Source organism: Schistocerca nitens, chromosome 11 (assembly GCF_023898315.1).
Source record: "Schistocerca nitens isolate TAMUIC-IGC-003100 chromosome 11, iqSchNite1.1, whole genome shotgun sequence".
NCBI lineage: Eukaryota > Metazoa > Arthropoda > Insecta > Orthoptera > Acrididae > Schistocerca > Schistocerca nitens.
In genome coordinates this window covers 177,347,277-177,368,066 of record NC_064624.1, presented here as the reverse complement: position 1 = coordinate 177,368,066, position 20,790 = coordinate 177,347,277, and the positions used below count along the sequence as shown (strand labels likewise).

The following is a 20,790-nucleotide window of genomic DNA, read 5'->3' as shown; positions in this document are numbered from 1 at the left end:
TCAGCATCCTTCTTTAGCACCACATTTCGAAAACTATTTCGTCTAAACTATTGTCCATGTTTCATTCCATACATGGCAGCACTCCATACAAATACTTTCAGAAACGACTTCCTGACACTTAAATCTATACTCGATGTTAACAAATTTCTCTTCAGAAACTTTCCTTGCCATTGCCAGTCTACATTTTATATCCGACCATCATTAGTTATTTTGCTCCCCAAATAGAAAAACTCCTTTACTGTATTGTATTGTACTGTAATTGTTTCCAGTGACTTCTCGCAAATCTGTTAGAACAGCAATGTCTTCGCCTGTTTGTGCTGCAAGTTATTTTTAAGACAAACCCCTGCACGACACTATAAGGCAATAAAATGTACTCCGCAAGCTTCACTAACTAAACAACGGTGCGGAGCATTTTGTAGCGGAGTAAAACAAATCTAGTGCAGCTCACAGGCCGAAAGAGGGAAGAGTACTTCGTTAAAGCTGTGAATTTTTCAGATATACTAATCTGAAAATAATTTGCGGTCTCAGGTTACCTCGGCGCGATTGTCGTTGTCAGTGCCCACTCAACACTTACGAATTTTAAACAATTAAAGATAGCAAAATGCTTCGACCTTTAGTTAATTCAATATGCCTATGAAGTAAAACTGTTCAGTAGATAATGTGCCTGAAACTTCGTAACTTCATTTGTTGATTGTAGATGGTAACAAATCGAAACTGTAAGAAGTGTTCAGCGAACGCTTTCGGAAAACCTGTTAGGTAAATATTACATTCGTGCAGCAATCACTGCAACCATCGTAATATCGCCTAACAGCTATGGGAATCAGACGACATTATTAGCTGATTTCTCTAGATTCTCTAAGAAATCACACCCGTGTAGAAAGCAGTTTCAAACGTCTGATTAATTTAGAAATTAAATATGTGTTGCCTTAAGGAGCTGAATACGCAATCTGGAATTATTTTATTAGTTTCGGATTAGCCCATAGGCAAAAGGACAAAAAGGTTTGCAATTATTTTTAAAGTTGGGAAAAGCAAACAGCTCATCGTACTGCGTAGTTATAGTGAAAGTAATTTGTGCTCAGTTTCCAAGCTAGTTTTCACACATCAAAATATTACCTGAACTGCGTCGTAGAATGGAAAAAAATATGCAGGTACACTCAGTGGTATGTGAATAGTCTGAAAAGTTGTGAGAAGTTAGTAAAGTTCAGTAAATTAAAACTTCGTGCCTGCTGCTGAAATCTAACCCCATGGACAACGAAAATGTAGATACTTTCCCTTTTATTTTGATGGTGTAAGAAAGTTTAGTAAAGGTTTGAAAACTAAACTTGGGAAGCAAGTAAGTGCTCTCAAATACTAGATGACGTATCGTCTGTGTAATACGTGCGCCGTCAGTTACTGATCTAGGGACATGGTTCGTAGCTTACTGATAAAAGCCTTTAACGTAAGATTTTAACCATTAACGAGTCCATTAAAAAGCCGAAAGCTAGATCCGGTAAAGTGTAGAATACACGATCAAAGTAAGTATTCAGTGCGTCACAGTGACTGAACACGTCAGTGTGCTAAGACAGTTTCCGAAACTGTTTGAAATTAGCTTTTTCAAAGTGATTAAAATAAAAGTACTTTAGAGCCTCTATTTTGTCACATTTCAAGCTAGTAACGCTGTACGTGTTCTTAGCCCTGCTAACAAGCTGAGCTAGCTAAAGCAGCCCCTTCAGAGGTAATAACACCGGAAAATTAAATCGTGCAATATTATTGAAGTTACCCCCGAGACAGCGCCATAAATTTGCGAAATATTGTAAAATATTGAGTCGGTATGTCACGGGTTTGTAGAACTATGTCCTGTAATAATGCTGTCTTGCTTTTTAAATTTTCCGCATATTTCCGGGCAGCGCAATTCTCAATACTATTGCCAAGCTCAAGTACTCCCTATTGTAGACATTCAATCTTATTGCGCTTTCGGGAAAATTGTGTAATATTGACCACCTAGGAGGCGCCATCCGAAATGTCAGAAAATACACTCCTGGAAATGGAAAAAAGAACACATTGACACCGGTGTGTCAGACCCACCATACTTGCTCCGGACACTGCGAGAGGGCTGTACAAGCAATGATCACACGCACGGCACAGCGGACACACCAGGAACCGCGGTGTTGGCCGTCGAATGGCGCTAGCTGCGCAGCATTTGTGCACCGCCGCCGTCAGTGTCAGCCAGTATGCCGTGGCATACGGAGCTCCATCGCAGTCTTTAACACTGGTAGCATGCCGCGACAGCGTGGACGTGAACCGTATGTGCAGTTGACGGACTTTGAGCGAGGGCGTATAGTGGGCATGCGGGAGGCCGGGTGGACGTACCGCCGAATTGCTCAACATGTGGGGCGTGAGGTCTCCACAGTACTTCGATGTTGTCGCCAGTGGTCGGCGGAAGGTGCACGTGCCCGTCGACCTGGGACCGGACCGCAGCGACGCACGGATGCACGCCAAGACCGTAGGATCCTACGCAGTGCCGTAGGGGACCGCACCGCCACTTCCCAGCAAATTAGGGACACTGTTGCTCCTGGGGTATCGGCGAGGACCATTCGCAACCGTCTCCATGAAGCTGGGCTACGGTCCCGCACACCGTTAGGCCGTCTTCCGCTCACGCCCCAACATCGTGCAGCCCGCCTCCAGTGGTGTCGCGACAGGCGTGAATGGAGGGACGAATGGAGACGTGTCGTCTTCAGCGATGAGTCGCTTCTGCCTTAGTGCCAATGATGGTCGTATGCGTGTTTGGCGCCGTGCAGGTGAGCGCCACAATCAGGACTGCATACGACCGAGGCACATAGGGCCAACACCCGGCATCATGGTGTGGGGAGCGATCTCCTACACTGGCCGTACACCACTGGTGATCGTCGAGGGGACACTGAATAGTGCACGGTACATCCAAACCGTCATCGATCCCATCGTTCTACCATTCCTAGACCGGCAAGGGAACTTGCTGTTCCAACAGGACAATGCACGTCCGCATGTATCCCGTGCCACCCAACGTGCTCTAGAAGGTGTAAGTCAACTACCCTGGCCAGCAAGATCTCCGGATCTGTCCCCCATTGAGCATGTTTGGGACTGGATGAAGCGTCGTCTCACGCGGTCTGCACGTCCAGCACGAACGCTGGTCCAACTGAGGCGCCAGGTGGAAATGGCATGGCAAGCCGTTCCACAGGACTACATCCAGCATCTCTACGATCGTCTCCATGGGAGAATAGCAGCCTGCATTGCTGCGAAAGGTGGATATACACTGTACTAGTGCCGACATTGTGCATGCTCTGTTGCCTGTGTCTATGTGCCTGTGGTTCTGTCAGTGTGATCATGTGATGTATCTGACCCCAGGAATGTGTCAATAAAGTTTCCCCTTCCTGGGACAATGAATTCAGTGTTCTTATTTCAATTTCCAGGAGTGTAGTTTTGTTGATACGGTATGCCTGAGTCACAGAACCAGCTTTTAGCCCATCACTTATATTAAGCCGGCCGAAGTGGCCGAGCGGTTCTAGGCGCTTCAGTCTGGAACCGCGCGATCGCTACAGTCGCAGGTTCGAATCCTGCCTCGGGCATGGATGTAATGTCCTTACGTTAGTTCAGTTCTAGGGACTGATGACCTCGGATATTACGTCCCATAGTGCTCAGAGCCATTTGAACCATTTGAACTTGTATTAATTCTGAAGTTCAGCCTGCTCTAGGCATCATCCAGTATCAATCATTCGACTTCAGGCTGCTCTATCCACCTAGCATTTTAGTGAAGTTGTCAAAATTGCAAGTGTCATCTAGAAATGACTTCTTCAGAATGAAAACTTCTTTTGGGATAGTTACATGAAGCTTCCTTCCCTTTATACATAATTAAACATGTGATAAAGAGCTTAAGAATTTCCACGTTGTATTCTACTACAGCCAGTTCAATATGCCAGGTGGTCACTGACTTCTCACTCGTCGCTTCCAAAACTCTTACCGCCCGGAAGATCTTTCTGTTTAGGGGAAAGGTGGAAATCGCTGAGTCCTGGACTGTAGGAGGGATGATCAAAAATTTCCGCATCATAACTAATCCAGCCAGTAATTTGTTGTAGCAGTACGTGTGCAGGCACTGGAGTGAAGCAAAATTCCTCAGAGCCTTCCTCGCATCCTAGTTTGGAAGGCTCGCTGTAGATTCCTCTCGGCGATTCATTGATCGTAGTGCGTTTTGGTATAAAATCCACCAAAAGAATATTAACGATAGCGATACCAAAACATGGTTGACGTTACCTTTGTTGAGCGCCTTTTTCGAATTGTCTCGATTTGTGTGTGATACACTTACAAGGCAACCCACGACGTTGGGATCACGGATTTACTTACAAGGGAACCTCCCCATCGCACCCCTCTGATTTAGTTATAAGTTGGCACAGTGGATAGGCCTTGAAAAACTGAACACAGATCAATCGACAAAACAGGAAGTTGTATGGAACTATGAAAAAATAAGCAAAATATACAAACCGAGTAGTCCATGTGCAGCATAAGCAACATCAAGGATAGCTTGAACTCGGGAGCGCCGTGGTCCCGTGGTTAGCGTGAGCAGCTGCGGAACGAGAGGTCCTAGGTTCAAGTCCCCCTTCGAGCGAAAAGTTTAATTTTTTATTTTCAGACAATTGTCAAAGTTGAGGCACTCACACATAATCAACTTCGCTCTCCAAAATTCCAGGACATGTTCAGATTTGCTTGGACATAGGCAGGATTTGACGGTCTACACACGGAAAAATTTGAAACATATGTTTTGACAGAGCACAGGGGAAAGTGAGCGACTGCGAAACTGTTGAATTTTTGAAGTAATTATCACATCCACAAGAAAACCTAAATCGGGCAAGGTAGAAGAATCTTTTTATCCCTTCGCCAAGTGTAAAAGTTAGGTGGGTCGACAACATATTCCTGTCATGTAACGCACATGCCGTCACCAGTGTCGTATAGAATGTATCAGACGTGTTTTCCTGTGGAGGAGTAGGTTGACCTATGACATTGCGATCAAATGTTTTCGGTTCCCATTGGAGAGGCACGTCCTTTCGTCTACTAATCGCACGGTTTTGCGGTGCGGTCGCAAAACACACTAAACTTATTACAGTGAACAGAGACGTTAATGAACGAATGGACAGATCATAACTTTGCCAAAATAAAGTTTTCGCTGGAGGAGAGACTTGAACCAAGGACCTCTCGTTCCGCAGTTGCTCACGCTAACCACTGGACCACGGCGCTCCTGAGCTGAGGTTATTCTTGGTGTTCCCTATCTTTGCATGGACTACTCAGTTAGTATATTTTGCTTATTTTTTCATAGTTCCACACAACTTCTTCCTGTTTTGTCGATTGATCTGCGTTCAGTTTTTCAAGGCCTATCCACTGTGCCAACTTTTAACTATATCTGAGGGGGGTGCGATGGGGAGGTTCCCTTGTTAGAACTATGTACCTTTAGTAGGCAATTAAGACATAATGTGAAAATAGTAAAGTTCACTACTTTGACAATTCTGAAAAATTTTACGCGTCTAGTATGTAACTGATGTATCAGTGCTGGACGTCAGTTCATGGTGGTAAAGCGGTCATAGTTCGAGCTTAGTAAGACGAATGCACCTACCCTATTGCTTCTTGCTACGTTAGGAACGTCTGGTGAAATGCCAAATGGACCTTCCTCCGTGTCCGTAGATTGGATCGTCAAGGTGCAAAGTAATTCTGGGTACATTACGAGATTGCATGTATGATTTTGGAAATCACGATAGGCATAGATTTTCAAGAAAAATGATTCGTTTACTTACAGATAGTTACAAATGTTCTAATAATAAAATTAGTCTAACAGTTTGCTAAAACATTATGCAAATGATGTTTTTCTAGTTTTCACTTAAATGTGAAATTAAACATGACCAGCGATGAAAAAAATATAGATGGAAAAATAAAGTTCGTGCGGCAGTCGAACCGTCGCCTCATACATATTAGACTTAACGGAGATCGAACGCTAACCATCAAATTAACTTCGTCTGCCACCTACGCATAAATACATCAGTTACGTAAGAAATGCGTAGAACCTTTATTACGATTTTCTCGGAATTGCCAAAGTAATTCCTACTTGCACATTGTTTAATGGCCTACTGAAGGTATACAAAGTTAGAAGTAAATCTGTGATCCCAACGTCATGGCCTCCCCTTGTCGGATGTTAAGGAAGCAAGTCGATCTTGAAGAGAAATGAGCTGCATGGTGGACATGAGCGACCGGTTTTATCTGAAAGCAGTGACCACACTCCTAAATGAACTGGCGATAAGAGTTGAACACAGAAATTCTGAAGTTCGCGACCAGATACAATGTTTACATGTAGGTGATTATGTAGAGGTGTAAAAGAAGCTTGACGTGAATGTTTAAATATTGCTTTCAACTTTGTATAATTAAAAGGTAATCATTTCCATATGACACTAGTCTTTTCTCCCAATTTCCCCATTACACAAGTCATCTAATCTTCAGCGTTCTTCTGTAACACACCATTTCAAAATGTATTTGCTTGTCTGCAGTCTTTAACCTTGGTACCAAGCTACTCAATACTTCTATGAAAGATTAAGCTTATCTATTACAGATTTTTTAAAAACTGACTGAATGTAAATAAAACTGCAATCAGTAACTTTTTGAATAGATGCCAAGAACAGGTTTTTGAATCTTTCCAGGTTCATCTTCAAATGGTTTTCTGGAAGTTAAATCACCATTCCTAGCATGCAAGTTCCAGAAAACCATCTAAAGATGGACCTAAAAAGGTTCGAAAACATTTATGGCATAATTAATATTAAAAAAAAAATGGCTGGTTGCAGTATTTAATTTTGTCTTCATACAACTTCAGTTTAATACGATATTAATGTGGTTCCTATTTCCAGAAAAGCTTTTCTAGCTATTATGTATTTTATACCATATCTATATTTTTCAACAGGTATCCAGTACCATTCAAACAGGTGCAATGAGTTGTGGTCCAGGAGGGAGCATGAAATTAGTAGCAACTTTTCTACTTCTACTAGTGGGTGTTGCAGAAGGTAAGGAAAGTAATATGTCAACTTTCAAATAGATTTAATTTCAAAGTTCGAAAATCGTGAAATTATGTAGCTGAGAGTAACTGTTACCCCAGAGACAAAATGTTCTGCTCCTGAACATCGTAGATAATTTTAAACATGCTTTCATATTTGCGCGAATAGACTGTCTAATACGATGAAGCTGCCAGCTGTGAATCAGATAAACGAAATACAACAAACCACACGTCTTCAGTATTTGGATCAATACTCGGTAATGTTTTTGAAGTTGCCATAGTTTGTTACATCAGTCCTAATAATTATTTTTGCTGCAAATTCTGTTGGCAAGGGCAGTATTAGTATTTCTAAATTTTATATTAAAATTTAGGGGCAAATCGGCATTTTATACTAGTTACCTATTAAATTGTATTCATATGCAGAAAGACTGTAGTTTAATAATGCTTGAGAAATGTAAAAAGTAAATGCTAAAATTACTTTAGCATCTTTGTAAAGAAATTAAGACATGGGACAAAATTAACTTACCGCCAATATGTTAGTCTAGGAAGTTTATAAGAGTTACCGTCCCACAATGTGACCTCATTCAGTAACTGAACAAAGGCAGATGAGGCCCTTACAACGGGTAGACTTTAACAACTGTCTGAAGCTGAAACAGTTGATCTTCAGTTCAAAGTTCACTATTTGTGCTCGGAACAGTGCTGTTAGAAATTGTTCACTTTTTGCTGGAAACAAGATGTCTAGATTCCTGCTTCCGCAAGCGAGAAGACAAAAGAAGCGAAGGGCACTTCAATTCTTTCCTATTCCGTAACAGCTGAATGGGATGCAGTACCAGAGATCAGCTTTATTGAAACGCTTTAATCTATCATTTAAAACACGTTAATCACTGGAAAGTACGTGGTAGTGCAGTAAATCTTACGGCTGTCTGAACAAGACACGCTGTTAGAACAGTTTACGTCCTAGTTCGGGAAATATGGGGTTAAGAACTTTGGATCGGCCTGCCATCTAGCGACTTTCGTTGGTATTAAGTCTTGGCGTTAATGATGCACTGCGGATTTTAATAATAAACTATGAAATATGGGCTGAAATGGCTTCTAAGGTGCAAATCATGCTTAACAGTGGCAGCTAATAAGATTGCAATCATTGTCAAGTTCTGGAACATTCGTTCGCAACACTCTCGCGGTAAAATTACTCTTACGGTATGTTTAATTCGGCATTTGATTCTTTAATAATTTTCTTTATTGATTCATCTGAATTTTGCAGTTTGGTTTTTAAACTGATTAAAACCTTAGGTTTTTAAGTGTTATTATAATATATGCTTATTTGCAACCTACTTCATAAAACATTTTTCTCATAAACAAAGAAAATATTGCACTGGGTTCAGTCAAGCGACGTATTCTGGAGGGCATTTTCATGTTTGATACCTTGATACCAAAATCAGCATGGATGTCTGGGAATGAGGCTGCAGATGCTGCAGCCAAGGCGGCAGTCCTGCCTCAGCCAGCCTCCCATTGTGTCCCGTCATCTGACGTTCGTGGGGTTGTTTGTAAGAGGCTTGTGTCGTTGCGGTGGAATGCTTCATCCCTCCAAGGAAACAAGCTCCGGGCAGTAAAACCGCTCCCAACTGCTTGGACAACCTCCTCCCGACCATCTCGGCGAGAGGAGGTCCTTCTGACCAGGTTGCGGATTGGGCATTGCCGGTTTAGCCACCGCTACCTGCTCTCCGGTGACCCAGCCCCGCAGTGCCCTTGTGGTCAGGCATTAACAGTGCGCCATGTTAGTCAATCTCGTGTTGTCCTGTCCCTGCCATCTACCGGATATTTTAGCTGATGACGCTCGAGCAGCTGCTCGTGTTAAGTTTTATAACTTTGACTGGCTTGTCCAGACATCTAACTTTTGACTTATTTTATCTGCATCTTTGTCAGGACTTTCTGGTGTCCCCCCCTCCCCTTGAGTTTTACTAGATTCCATGTGCTCTAACAACTGTGACTGGGCGCTAATGACCTCAGTAGTTGAGCGCCCTTAAACCCCACAAAAAATCCTCCAGTGTTACGAAATTGCCAAATTTAAATCTTAAGCAAAATTATGGCTAATTTTTGTGGCTAGTTAAGTTCCCTGTGGACCGCTTGCACTTGCGTCGCACGAGTGAAATGTAACGTGATTCTTCAAAAAAGTTCTGTTCTATCGAACGCTGCGGCGTATCGGTAAATCTGGAACTCGTTCGAAGTTTGCCTAGCCCTTGTAAATCGGATAACACCTTTCGCTGTCTGCCAGCAACTTCCGCAAGTTGGACCGAAATTCGTTAAACGAAAGGAATTTTTTCTCTGTGCGGTAGCGCCCCAAAACGGTTGCGCGCACATGCACAAAGCTGAAGTAACTGCCATGTATAATTCAAGGAAGATAATTTAGATCGGGGCTCAACAAATCGCAGATACTGAGCGTGAGCACTCGCGCCTGTTAATGCTCGTGAGCACAGCTACGACACATTGGGGAGCGGGAACTGCGCGCGCGCACCGTTCGGTCCCCCAAAACGGTAATCAGACTAAACCTGATGTAAACATAAACGCGATGATTGGTTGCAACCATGGCTCTCGTACACTGCTTTTCCGCTCTTGAAAGTAGGTCTAGCTTATGTACTAGAGATCATTGATCACTGCAAATGAAACTTACTCGGCTATATAAACAGCCATCAACGTTTCTTAGGTACGTATACTTATCTTTTTGAAACATCTTGTAGCCAGTCTGTGAACGCTACTCGTTCTCCGGTTGTTCACACGTACGGTGAGAATGGATGACCGATGCGTAGTGAAACAAGCGCGCGGAACATCGTTAATGGCGAAAAACAAGTTATTCTTTTCCACAAGATGACATAAGTCAAAGTTTTTCGAGAAACAATATGTAATAAAAATAAGGGATGGTACACCAGAAACTTAGCATAATCTTTAGCTCCGTATATTAAGTGAGCTGTTGTGAGACTGTTCGGACCTCGTTGTGGCCTACGTTTTTGTTGGGTTTAAATACGTAAATCATTTAAATATGAAATTCGTCAAATATGTTGACTAATACTAAATCATTTTTCAAGAAAAACGCACGCACGTCTTCTAGTTTAATATAGCACGCAAAACTCTAGTTTTCATTGCAAATACGCAAGCTTAAAAATTGAGGTAAAGACATTAAATTCTGTGGAGGAAAAATGAAAAACCAAATCTGAATATGTTCATTATTATGAGACAGATCTGATCTCACAAGCCAGTGATAAGTGGTAAACACGCAAAAATTTTCATGCTGTCGAGCATACGGTACAAATTCGAAATATGCAGTTCTCATTTTAACACTGCAACGTAAACCAAACACAACTGATCTGGAGCCGAGTTAAGGAATTTTTCGTTAGAAATGACTTTAAAGCTGTCAAATGCACGAAGGTTTGACATGTCACTGCCGAATGGTAGCGAAATGCAGTACAGCAAACGTCATAAGTTTGTGGCTTGGGATTCTGTTGCCGTTCGTCTCGTTATCAACGTAGCATGTATTGAAATGTATTCCTTGGAGCTGGAGATGGAAAAGAGCTCAGACATTACCAGACAACTGACTGTAGTACCCTCAGTGGCAACAGCAGTGAGCTTTTACGCCACACGTAGCTCGTGCAGAAAAATTAACCATTTTAGCCAGGAATTTTCATCTGTTTTTAATTACAATACTATATTAGCTAAGGTCGAAGGCATGTTTCCCGGCCGCTTTCCTAAGAAGCGTATCGCCAGTTTTTACCATATATTTCCTTCTGTTTAAGATTTAAAGAACGTTCGGAACTATATTGTTCTATCCGTTTCCTTTGACGTCTTTAGTGCATCTGCTGACATAACTGCAGGTTAGTTGGATCACTTGCCTGGCCAGTGCTGTCAAACGCGACGGTGAAGCTGTTGCCCTATATTACCGCTAATTCTTTGTATGCGTAACACGCAGCATAAAACGTATCCTCATTCGAGTACTTCATTAAACTAGACAGCTTGTCCTCCACTCTACGTGAAACGAAATCCAATGAGGTTCCAACAAACGCGGAAGAACATACGGTGTAATGTTTACATGACGTTTAATCTTCTGATTACTTGAGCAGCGCCAAATGTGAAATATGGATAAGTATTGATGCCGTGGCGAGTCGGCATTACGTAACACTGGCAATGTCTTCACACCTAAATCCGCTGTGAGAGGAATCTTTTCTATACAAAACCATATGTAACCAAAATGGCAGTTGGCAGAAAAAAACTAAACTGACTTTTCCCAAATTATCGTCCGCGTAAGATTTTAACCCTATAAATGTTCTGATATTTTAGTATCGAGGAAGTTTGAATAACAGATCTGGGGAATTCGTGATTTTGATCTGTTCTGAATATTCAGCAGCGAATTTGAGATTCGTCCCAAACAATTATAAATTAACCTGCAGTGTGGCAGAAGACAAAGACAAAAGGTCAGTACAAGAAAAAACACCTTGGAACAGGGTATGTGGCTGTTTCCTGAAAATTGTCTCAAATGATTGTCAAGTTAAGCTGACACGCTTTTGTCCCGCTTGATTTTCCGTATTTTATAAAAACGGAAACTTCAAATACTTGAAAAGACCGCTAAAACGGTCCATTCGAGTAATGTGATGAGACATTCACTAGTTCGCTTCTCTTTCTGTCGGTGCTAAATAACAATGTCTTGTTTTGGAATGTACATTTCAGAACTATTAACTATGGTGTGTAATTACATACCGTACAAATCTATAAAAACTGTTTCTGCGTGCTCTAGAGAATAAATGGGTAAAATGTTGCCCTATGCTGGCAAGCTGCCAACTCGACGCAGTTCACTAGCTTAATTACAAATATTGCACTGAGATAAACATTGACTTACCTCAGAGGGATGCTCTCCCACTGTTAAAACGGCGTCATTCAACGAAATTAAACTTTTGGTGAAAAGTTTTACCAAAGCATACTTAAATTATTCGGTAGCTCCGTATCGTCGAATATTGTAAGATGTCCATAGATAGGTGGTTCGAATCTCACCTGGAAGAACATGTAAACTTACAGTATTTGTAAAACAGCCCTCCCATATGAAAACCAAATAAGTTAAAAAAAAACTTACGCAACGATCAGAAACAGAATATTATTCTCTTTGCTGTTTACATGCGCTAACATTTGCAATCGCTGTCAACACACAACGTTCAGAAAGACGCGTTCTACTTAACGCGACCACACTTTTTACTTCATTAGAAGCAATGTATCTTTCTGTTGTCAAGCTAAACTTGCTTAAACTTTCGCGGTTTTATAATATTTCAGAAATATGAAGTCTGCTTCAGCCGCTAACAATAGTTTACTCATAACCATCAGTCCTTAAGTTTGTATCGCCTGAATGTTGTACAGTTTAGATCTCTCAGAATAACCTCATTGTCCTACGTCTCGTACTGCGGCGTGTGCTGATATCTTCACAACTAGCAATGCTTCCCAAAAAGTGGCTTGTTCCCAAAGAGTAAATAACTCTGGAGTCAGCATTGTGTTCTGCGCATGTTGTCAACATTAAACCAGGATTGTCACGTGATCTCGGGACTTCGCTGTGCCTGTGTGCTTTCTGCAGCGTTTGAAGTTTATAAAACAAAGAATTTTTGTCTAACCGTTTGTTGATAATGTATTAGCGATGGTGAATTACGTTGTTGCTACGGATGGAAAGAAAAATGTGAAAGGAGGGATAGTAACTTCTCATGGGTACATTCCATATAGCTCTAATTTTCATTTTAGTAAGAGACACTGAATACGTTTAAACATTTCGAGACTCATTATAATTAAGACTTCATTCTGTAGACCTATTCTACGATTTTATGACTATATGATAGATATTACGGCTCGTACAAAAGCTTACAAACAATCGCTTCCTCTCGTAATTTGCTAGTGGAATAGGAAAGGGAAAGGGAAAGGTTAGTTGTTTCAGTAAATACTATCCTCCCTGCATTTATCAGTGACTTGTCAATTATGTATATAGATTACTCCGTCTACTATTTAATGAACTGGGAGCAAGTACTTAAAATGCGTTAAATAAATACCTCAAAGTGCCACCAGTAAGAAATTGTGCTTCAGGTCGCAAAAACGAGAAAATAAATACGCAACTTTCGCAAAGCTTCCACTATCAGCGTTATCAAAATTCCTTTCTATTGTTACTTTAGTTGTAACTGTTTTTCCAACACTGAAAAGTTACTGTTCGTACGAAAAGTACGTAACAACCTCATAGCTTCTTCACGTTAGCACACCAATAGCTTTGGCTTACTGGTGACGTCACCAGCGCATCAACGAAGTTTATCACGTGACCAGATCTTGATATGATTTTAAGCGTTAATTACAAACCTCATATGTTGAGAATATTGACCATAAATGCTATTTGAATGTGGTAATCAAATACACTCCTGGAAATGGAAAAAAGAACACATTGACACCGGTGTGTCAGACCCACCATACTTGCTCCGGACAATGCGAGAGGGCTGTACAAGCAATGATCACACGCACGGCACAGCGGACACACCAGGAACCGCGGTGTTGGCCGTCGAATGGCGCTAGCTGCGCGGCATTTGTGCACCGCCGCCGTCAGTGTCAGCCAGTTTGCCGTGGCATACAGAGCTCCATCGCAGTCTTTAACACTGGTAGCATGCCGCGACAGCGTGGACGTGAACCGTATGTGCAGTTGACGGACTTTGAGCGAGGGCGTATAGTGGGCATGCGGGAGGCCGGGTGGACGTACCGCCAAATTGCTCAACACGTGGGGCGTGAGGTCTCAACAGTACATCGATGTTGTCGCCAGTGGTTCGGCGGAAGGTGCACGTGCCCGTCGACCTGGGACCGGACCGCAGCGACGCACGGATGCACGCCAAGACCGTAGGATCCTACGCAGTGCCGTAGGGGACCGCACCGCCACTTCCCAGCAAATTAGGGACACTGTTGCTCCTGGGGTATCGGCGAGGACCATTCGCAACCGTCTCCATGAAGCTGGGCTACGGTCCCGCACACCGTTAGGCCGTCTTCCGCTCACGCCCAAACACCGTGCAGCCCGCCTCCAGTGGTGTCGCGACAGGCGTGAATGGAGGGAGGAATGGAGACGTGTCGTCTTCAGCGATGAGTCGCTTCTGCCTTGGTGCCAATGATGGTCGTATGCGTGTTTGGCGCCACAATCAGGACTACATACGACCGAGGCACACAGGGCCAACACCCGGCATCATGGTGTGGGGAGCGATCTCCTACACTGGCCGTACACCACTGGTGATCGTCGAGGGGACACTGAATAGTGCACGGTACATCCAAACCGTCATCGAACCCATCGTTCTACCATTCCTAGACCGGCAAGGGAACTTGCTGTTCCAACAGGACAATGCATGTCCGCATGTATCCCGTGCCACCCAACGTGCTCTAGAATGTGTAAGGCAACTACCCTGGCCAGCAAGATCTCCGGATCTGTCCCCCATTGAGCATGTTTGGGACTGGATGAAGCGTCGTCTCACGCGGTCTGCACGTCCAGCACGAACGCTGGTCCAACTGAGGCGCCAGGTGGAAATGGCATGGCAAGCCGTTCCACAGGACTACATCCAGCATCTCTACGGTCGTCTCTATGGGAGAATAGCAGCCTGCATTGCTGCGAAAGGTGGATATACACTGTACTAGTGCCGACATTGTGCATGCTCTGTTGCCTGTGTGTATGTGCCTGTGGTTCTGTCAGTGTGATCATGTGATGTATCTGACCCCAGGAATGTGTCAATAAAGTTTCCCCTTCCTGGGACAATGAATCCACGGTGTTCTTATTTCAATTTCCAGGAGTGTAGAATAATCCGGGTCATATTTTTAACATCGGAAAATAGCCGTTCCATAGACACGTCTCGCAGAATGGATTTTGTTCCCGCAAATAAGGGACAATAAATATCCCGTTCAACGTACGAGTGAAATTTTCTGCAGTGAAAATGGCGCGTGAGAACAGAATCTCATGATTTAATTACGCAGTTTTTGTATAAAAGCTCACAAAGAAAAACGTAATAAACGTTGAGTGACGTGTTCATTTTTCATTTGTATCAATCCCTCATTTCAACGCAACTGTTCGTGGAATTAAATTGAGTGGCGAAGATCCGTACGACGGCAGCTGTTCTGTCTCCGTCTGTCCTGTGCCAGTTTCCGTACTGTGCTAACACCCTGCTGCTCACACCTTGCTCTTAGTATTTCATGTGAAGCCCTTATTTACCTTTTCTTCCTTCAACTAAACTGCTGCTCACGGTCAATGGATATTTAACGGAACTGTAGTGTAGTTAGATTGTGCTGTAGTTCCTTAAATAGCGCCAGTCACGGAAAACGGTGCAGAATAGTTCACTCCACATGTACCTTCAGACTTTTTACAAACTACAGATGCAGGTGTTGATATAGCTTATTTGCTGGCACTGTCTCTGAGCTGTTACACTCCCAAAGGCGTATCTCATTGCCTTTTGTCCAAAACAGCATCCAGCTTCTGTTGCGGAATCTTGTCTCTTGTAATACAGTACTAAATGAACCTTCAGGATTACTGAAGAATGTTAAAGATCGCTAATTGAACAGCGAAAACAATTGTAGCTTAGATGTGTTGATCTGACAGTCCAGAAAATTTCAATAAATATCACCTTTTATTAAAATTTGACTAATCCTGTCTGCCTATTCCAACGTCACCAGACTGCAAAATTACTTATTTAAATATAACACGTTTTTAAAATGGACTAAACGGGAGAAAAAGGCTTCTAGCCTTAGATTCCTTGCTCCCATACACACCTGTGCTTGATAATTTTAATAGCTATAACAACACTAGCAAAATTTAAAACGAAACGTAAAAGAAAAATTTAAAAGCAGATAAATATCAGACTAGCTTCTAACACAGCTATTCCGTACAATCCTATCTATCGCAAACTCCCCACGTTTCCAGTTTGAAATTTTACTAAAAATTCACAAGCACAAATTTTCAGGACTATAAGAGGTTAAGAATGCACATGGGATAAAAAATGTACTTGTCACATTCAAAAAAAAATATTGTTCTAAATAGCAGCAATCCCATTGTCGCGAGACATTAGCGACAGGAACTTGGAAACGGGAAATGGTTGCGGTACAAAAAATACACTACGCCACACAGTTGTAATACATCGCCATGCAGTTCTGAACAACGTGGAGTTAAGTCTTTTAGTTCATACTTCATAGGTAATTGAGATTGAAATAACAAAATTTATGCCGGCCGAAGTGGCCGTGCGGTTAAAGGCGCTGCAGTCTGGAACCGCAAGACCGCTACGGTCGCAGGTTCGAATCCTGCCTCGGGCATGGATGTTTGTGATGTCCTTAGGTTAGTTAGGTTTAACTAGTTCTAAGTTCTAGGGGACTAATGACCTCAGCAGTTGAGTCCCATAGTGCTCAGAGCCATTTGAACCATTTTGAACAAAATTTATACCGAACAAAGCAACCTTATAAATACGTGTTAAAAATAGCTCATATTAAGATTTCGCTGTTCTCAAATATTATGCCTCCTTAACATTGACAGGCGCACAGCTGGAAAAATAATATAAAGCTATATCGTGAGCATATTATCACGAAGTTCATATAATATGAAAAACAGTATGTGCTTCGCAAGCAAACCAAATTTCAAACGGAATAACTGCAAACAGCTCTCAGAATGTGATTTTGGCTTTTTTGTCTTCCAGTGTGTGCAAAATGTCCGTCTGGATTCTTCGAGTGCAGTAACGGCGCCTGCATACGGGAAGCAAAACACTGCGACCGTAAGAAAGATTGCCCAGATGGAGCTGACGAGCTGCACTGTGGTAAGTACAGCTACAAAATTTTCATATTGGTAAATTTCCCTATGCTGAATTATAACCTGATTAACTGCGTCTCTGTTGCTTTTAATATTTTGCTGCAAGCTACGTATTCACTGGAATTTGTGCTAAGGGCGAAAATTAGATTTGAAGTTACTAGAATATCAAAGATTTTCAGGTCAGGTAAACTGAAGTTTGTCTTATATTACTTTCGTCACAATATTAGACAAGGTCTGACGGGCAAAATGGCCTTAAGAAACTTTCCCTATGTGGTGTAGTCGAATATCGTAGGCTATCTGATAGGAATTATAGTAGAAGCATCTATTTTCATGGACCGAAATACGAACGGTGAAATTTCACTTTTAACTTCAGGAGAATAAAGTACCATGAAAACTAGTGTCTAGAAACTAGCAAGGAATTCTAGAAATTAAGCCACGTTCAATATGAGATACTTCTCACAAGCGAACCGCCCCATCGCACCCCCCCCCCCCCCCCCTCAGATTTAGTTAAGTTGGCACAGTGGATAGACCTTGAAAAACTGAACACAGGTCAATCGAGAAAAGAGGAAGAAGTTGTGTAGAACTATGAAAAAAATTAGCAAAATATACGAACTGAGTAGTCCACGTGTAACATATGCAACTTCTAGCGTAATATGGAGTCAGGAGCGCCGTGGTCCTGTGGTTAGCGTGGCCGGCTATGGAGTTAGAGGTCCTTGGTTCAAGTCTTCCCTCGACTCCAAATTTTAATTTTTGTTTTCAGACAATTATCTGTCCGTCCGATGCGATCACTTTTTTGGAAGTGATAATCACATCCACAAGAAAACCTAAATCGGGCAAGGTAGAAGAATCTTTTTACCCATTCGCCAAGTGTAAAAGTTAGGTGGGTCGACAACATATTCCTGTCATGTGACGCACATGCCGTCACCACTCTCGTATAGAATATATCAGACGTATTATCCTGTGGAGGAATCGGTTGACCTATGACCTTGCGATCACATGTTTTCGGTTTCCATTGGAGAGGCACGTCCTTTCGTCTACTAATCGCACGGTTTTGCGGTGCGGTCGCAAAACACAGACACTAAACTCATTACAGTGAACAGAGAAGTCAATGAACGAACGGTCAGATCATAAGTTTGCGAAAATGAACGTAAATTTTTCACTCGGGGAAGACTTGAACCATAGACCTCTCTTTCCGCAGCTACTCACGCTAACCACAGGACCACGGCGCTCCTGACTGCACATAACCCTTGTAGTTGCATATGTTGCACGTGGACTACTCAGTTCGTATATTTTGCTACTTTTTTTCATAGTTCCACACTACTTCTTGTTTTATCGATTAATCTGTGTTCAGTTTTCAAGGCCTATCCACTGTTCCAACTTACAGCTAAATCTGAGGGGGGTGCGATGGGGAGGTTCCCTTGTCAGTAACTCAAGAGGGCCTGCCAACGTGGATGTGATGTTGATCTCACGGCCAACATTGCAACCAGGTAAAAAAAGCACACAGGCAGCAGCATGAAATCAGAATTCCCAAGCGGCCCTACAAGGTCAATGTTGTAAAATGTGCAATATTGAAATTTTCCCCGGAGTGCTCGATAAAAGGGGTAAGGCCATGTCGGGTTCAAAGTGACACATTTGCAGCCGAACGACGTCGATGCTGCTTAACTGTTGCCGAACTATGACTGTTAGTGTTGCCAGCGTGATAGCTGCAGAGGTCTCGATAATTCCTTGTATCTCGTTAAATGTAGCTGGTTTCTGTTGATAAACTTCTTTAAAGCTTCCCCAAAAGCGGCCTGGAGACAGTTTCGGTACCTTCAAAGAATGGGCCAATCAAACTGCGCAATAAGACCAGAACAAACCACGCACCACATACACCCAGTGCATAAACATGTTCGTCCACCTACGCCTGAGTATTTTCAGGAGCCGGTTACACGCAGGGGCGGCGGATTACGGTATTAAAGCTTAAATTTCTATTCAAATCCTTAGAAGTAACATTCCATGCGATTTGCCTGTAAAGCTTCCATAACTTTAAGAATGCTTCCTTTGGTGGTATGCACATAGCTTCACAACATAACCTCAACACATGGGCCTCAGCTGTCTGTCGTTAGCTACGCAGTTCACATTGCCACCCCCCCCCCCCCTGCGGGTCCGGGGTAAGAATAGGGCCGAGGTATTCCTGCCTGTCGTAAGAGGCGACTAAAAGGAGTTTAAACCGTTTCGGCCTTCCATGTGATGGTCCCCCTTGGGGCTTGACCTCCATTTTCCAAATTCTACAGAAGTACGAGCCTTTTGGGGAAAGACACCTTACGTGGTGTACCACTGGTCCTAAGAGCACTAAGATCTTGGCACTCAGCATTGCACCGGCGTTGTAACCATACCCACTATTCCTCAAATTGGGCCTCAACGCCTGATGGGTTGTCCAAGTTACGCCCATAGTGCATCTCCATCTGCACCAGCGATCATGATGGACTTTCCATGGCACCAGAAATCCAGCACGGTAGCCAGCCCATTGTGGTGGGGTCGTCATGTACCCTCTAGGTTGTAGCCCCCTGACAACACAGGGATCGTACTGCCGATACCTGAGCTGCACCCTCCCCACGTCGGCCAAGGAGTAGATGCCCGTCTCCTTGGGGCATCAGGACTCCCGGCAATGGTCATCCTCCCAGGTGGCCCTTGCTGCGGCTGGGTGGCGCCCGTGGGGAGAGCCCCTGGTCGGAGTGGGTGGTATCAGGGCGGACGTTTCGCAGATGAAACGTCAACACGTATCAGATCGCTCTGCGGCAGAGTCTTTCAAAAGAAAAGGTACCGTTTCTAGTTCTAGTTCTGGTTCTCCTGCCCTTTCCCCCTTGGCCACTCCATGGGAGGAGGGACAGGCCCGCCGGCTTGGGGCGAAGTACTTCCCCCGCTATTTGGTCTGTTCTCGAACCGATGGGGAGACATTCGCCACCTCCAAGCCCATGTTCTTTGTTCAGCACATTGAGGACATCTTCAGGGAAATAGAGGCTCTCAGCAAGATGCGTTCAGGGTCCGTTCTTATCAAGACCACCTCCGCCACAGTCGGCGGCGCTCCAGGCGTGCGACCGACTAGGGGACATCCCAGTATCCATTGTCCCACATCTGGCACTAAATAGAACGCAGGGGGTTATTTTTCATCGTGACCTCCTGCTACAATCTGATGAGCTCAGGGCCAACCTGCAGCGCCGAGGCGTGCATTTCGTCCGGCGAGTCCAGCGCGGCCCAAAGACCGTCGCATCGACACCGGGGCCTTTATCCTCGCCTTCGAGGGGACGTTCTCCCGGAGAAGGTAAAGGTGATGTGCTACCGGTGTGACGTGCGACCTTACGTCCCGCCTCCTATGCGCTGTTTTAGGTGTTTGCACTTTGGGCACATGTCGTCACGGTGTGAGGCTGAGCCCCTTTGTGGCGATTGTGGACGTCCTCTTCGTGAGGAACATACATGCACCCCACCACCTCGGTGCATTAATTGTCCTGGCGTCCACTCGCCTAGATCCTCTGACTGCCCTGCATATCAGAAGGAGAAGATACAAGAAATCAAAACTTTGGATCGGCTCTCTTATTCTGAGGCCAGGAAGAAGTATGACCGCCTCCATCCCGTGCCATTGACCACTTCGTTTGCCTCAGTTGTGTCCACTCCTTCCGCGGTATCCTCCCCCCTATTCTGTCCCCCCTCCGCCTCCTCCGCCCATCAGGGGCTCTGACTCCGCCTCCCAAATCCCTCCCTTCCAAATCCTCCTCCCCCCCGTGGCCCCCACCCCCTCTGCCCCAGGGGCCACCCTTCCTCCTCCTGCCCCCACGCCCCCTGAGAAGCAATCCTCTTCTCAGGCGTCCATCGGGGAAACGTTCCGGACCCCAGCTTCCGAGGTCCGGCGTTCCAAAACGGACCCCACGCGTGAGGACCTTCTTCGGGTCCAGCCCACCATCCCTGT

At 43.9% G+C, this 20,790-nt stretch overlaps 1 protein-coding gene across 1 annotated transcript in view; it reads left to right on the top strand.

Moving 5' to 3' along the window:
- Window positions 1–6,960: 6,960 nt before the first annotated feature.
- Window positions 6,961–20,790, top strand: part of LOC126212751 (vitellogenin receptor-like) — a 175,219-nt gene continuing 161,389 nt past the window's right edge. Inside the window, exons 1-2 of the mRNA XM_049940159.1 lie at window positions 6,961–7,043; window positions 16,738–16,854. Of these exons, the coding sequence (XP_049796116.1) occupies window positions 6,971–7,043; window positions 16,738–16,854 (190 nt within the window). The 5' untranslated portion in view covers window positions 6,961–6,970. The remainder of the gene's footprint in view (window positions 7,044–16,737; window positions 16,855–20,790) is intronic.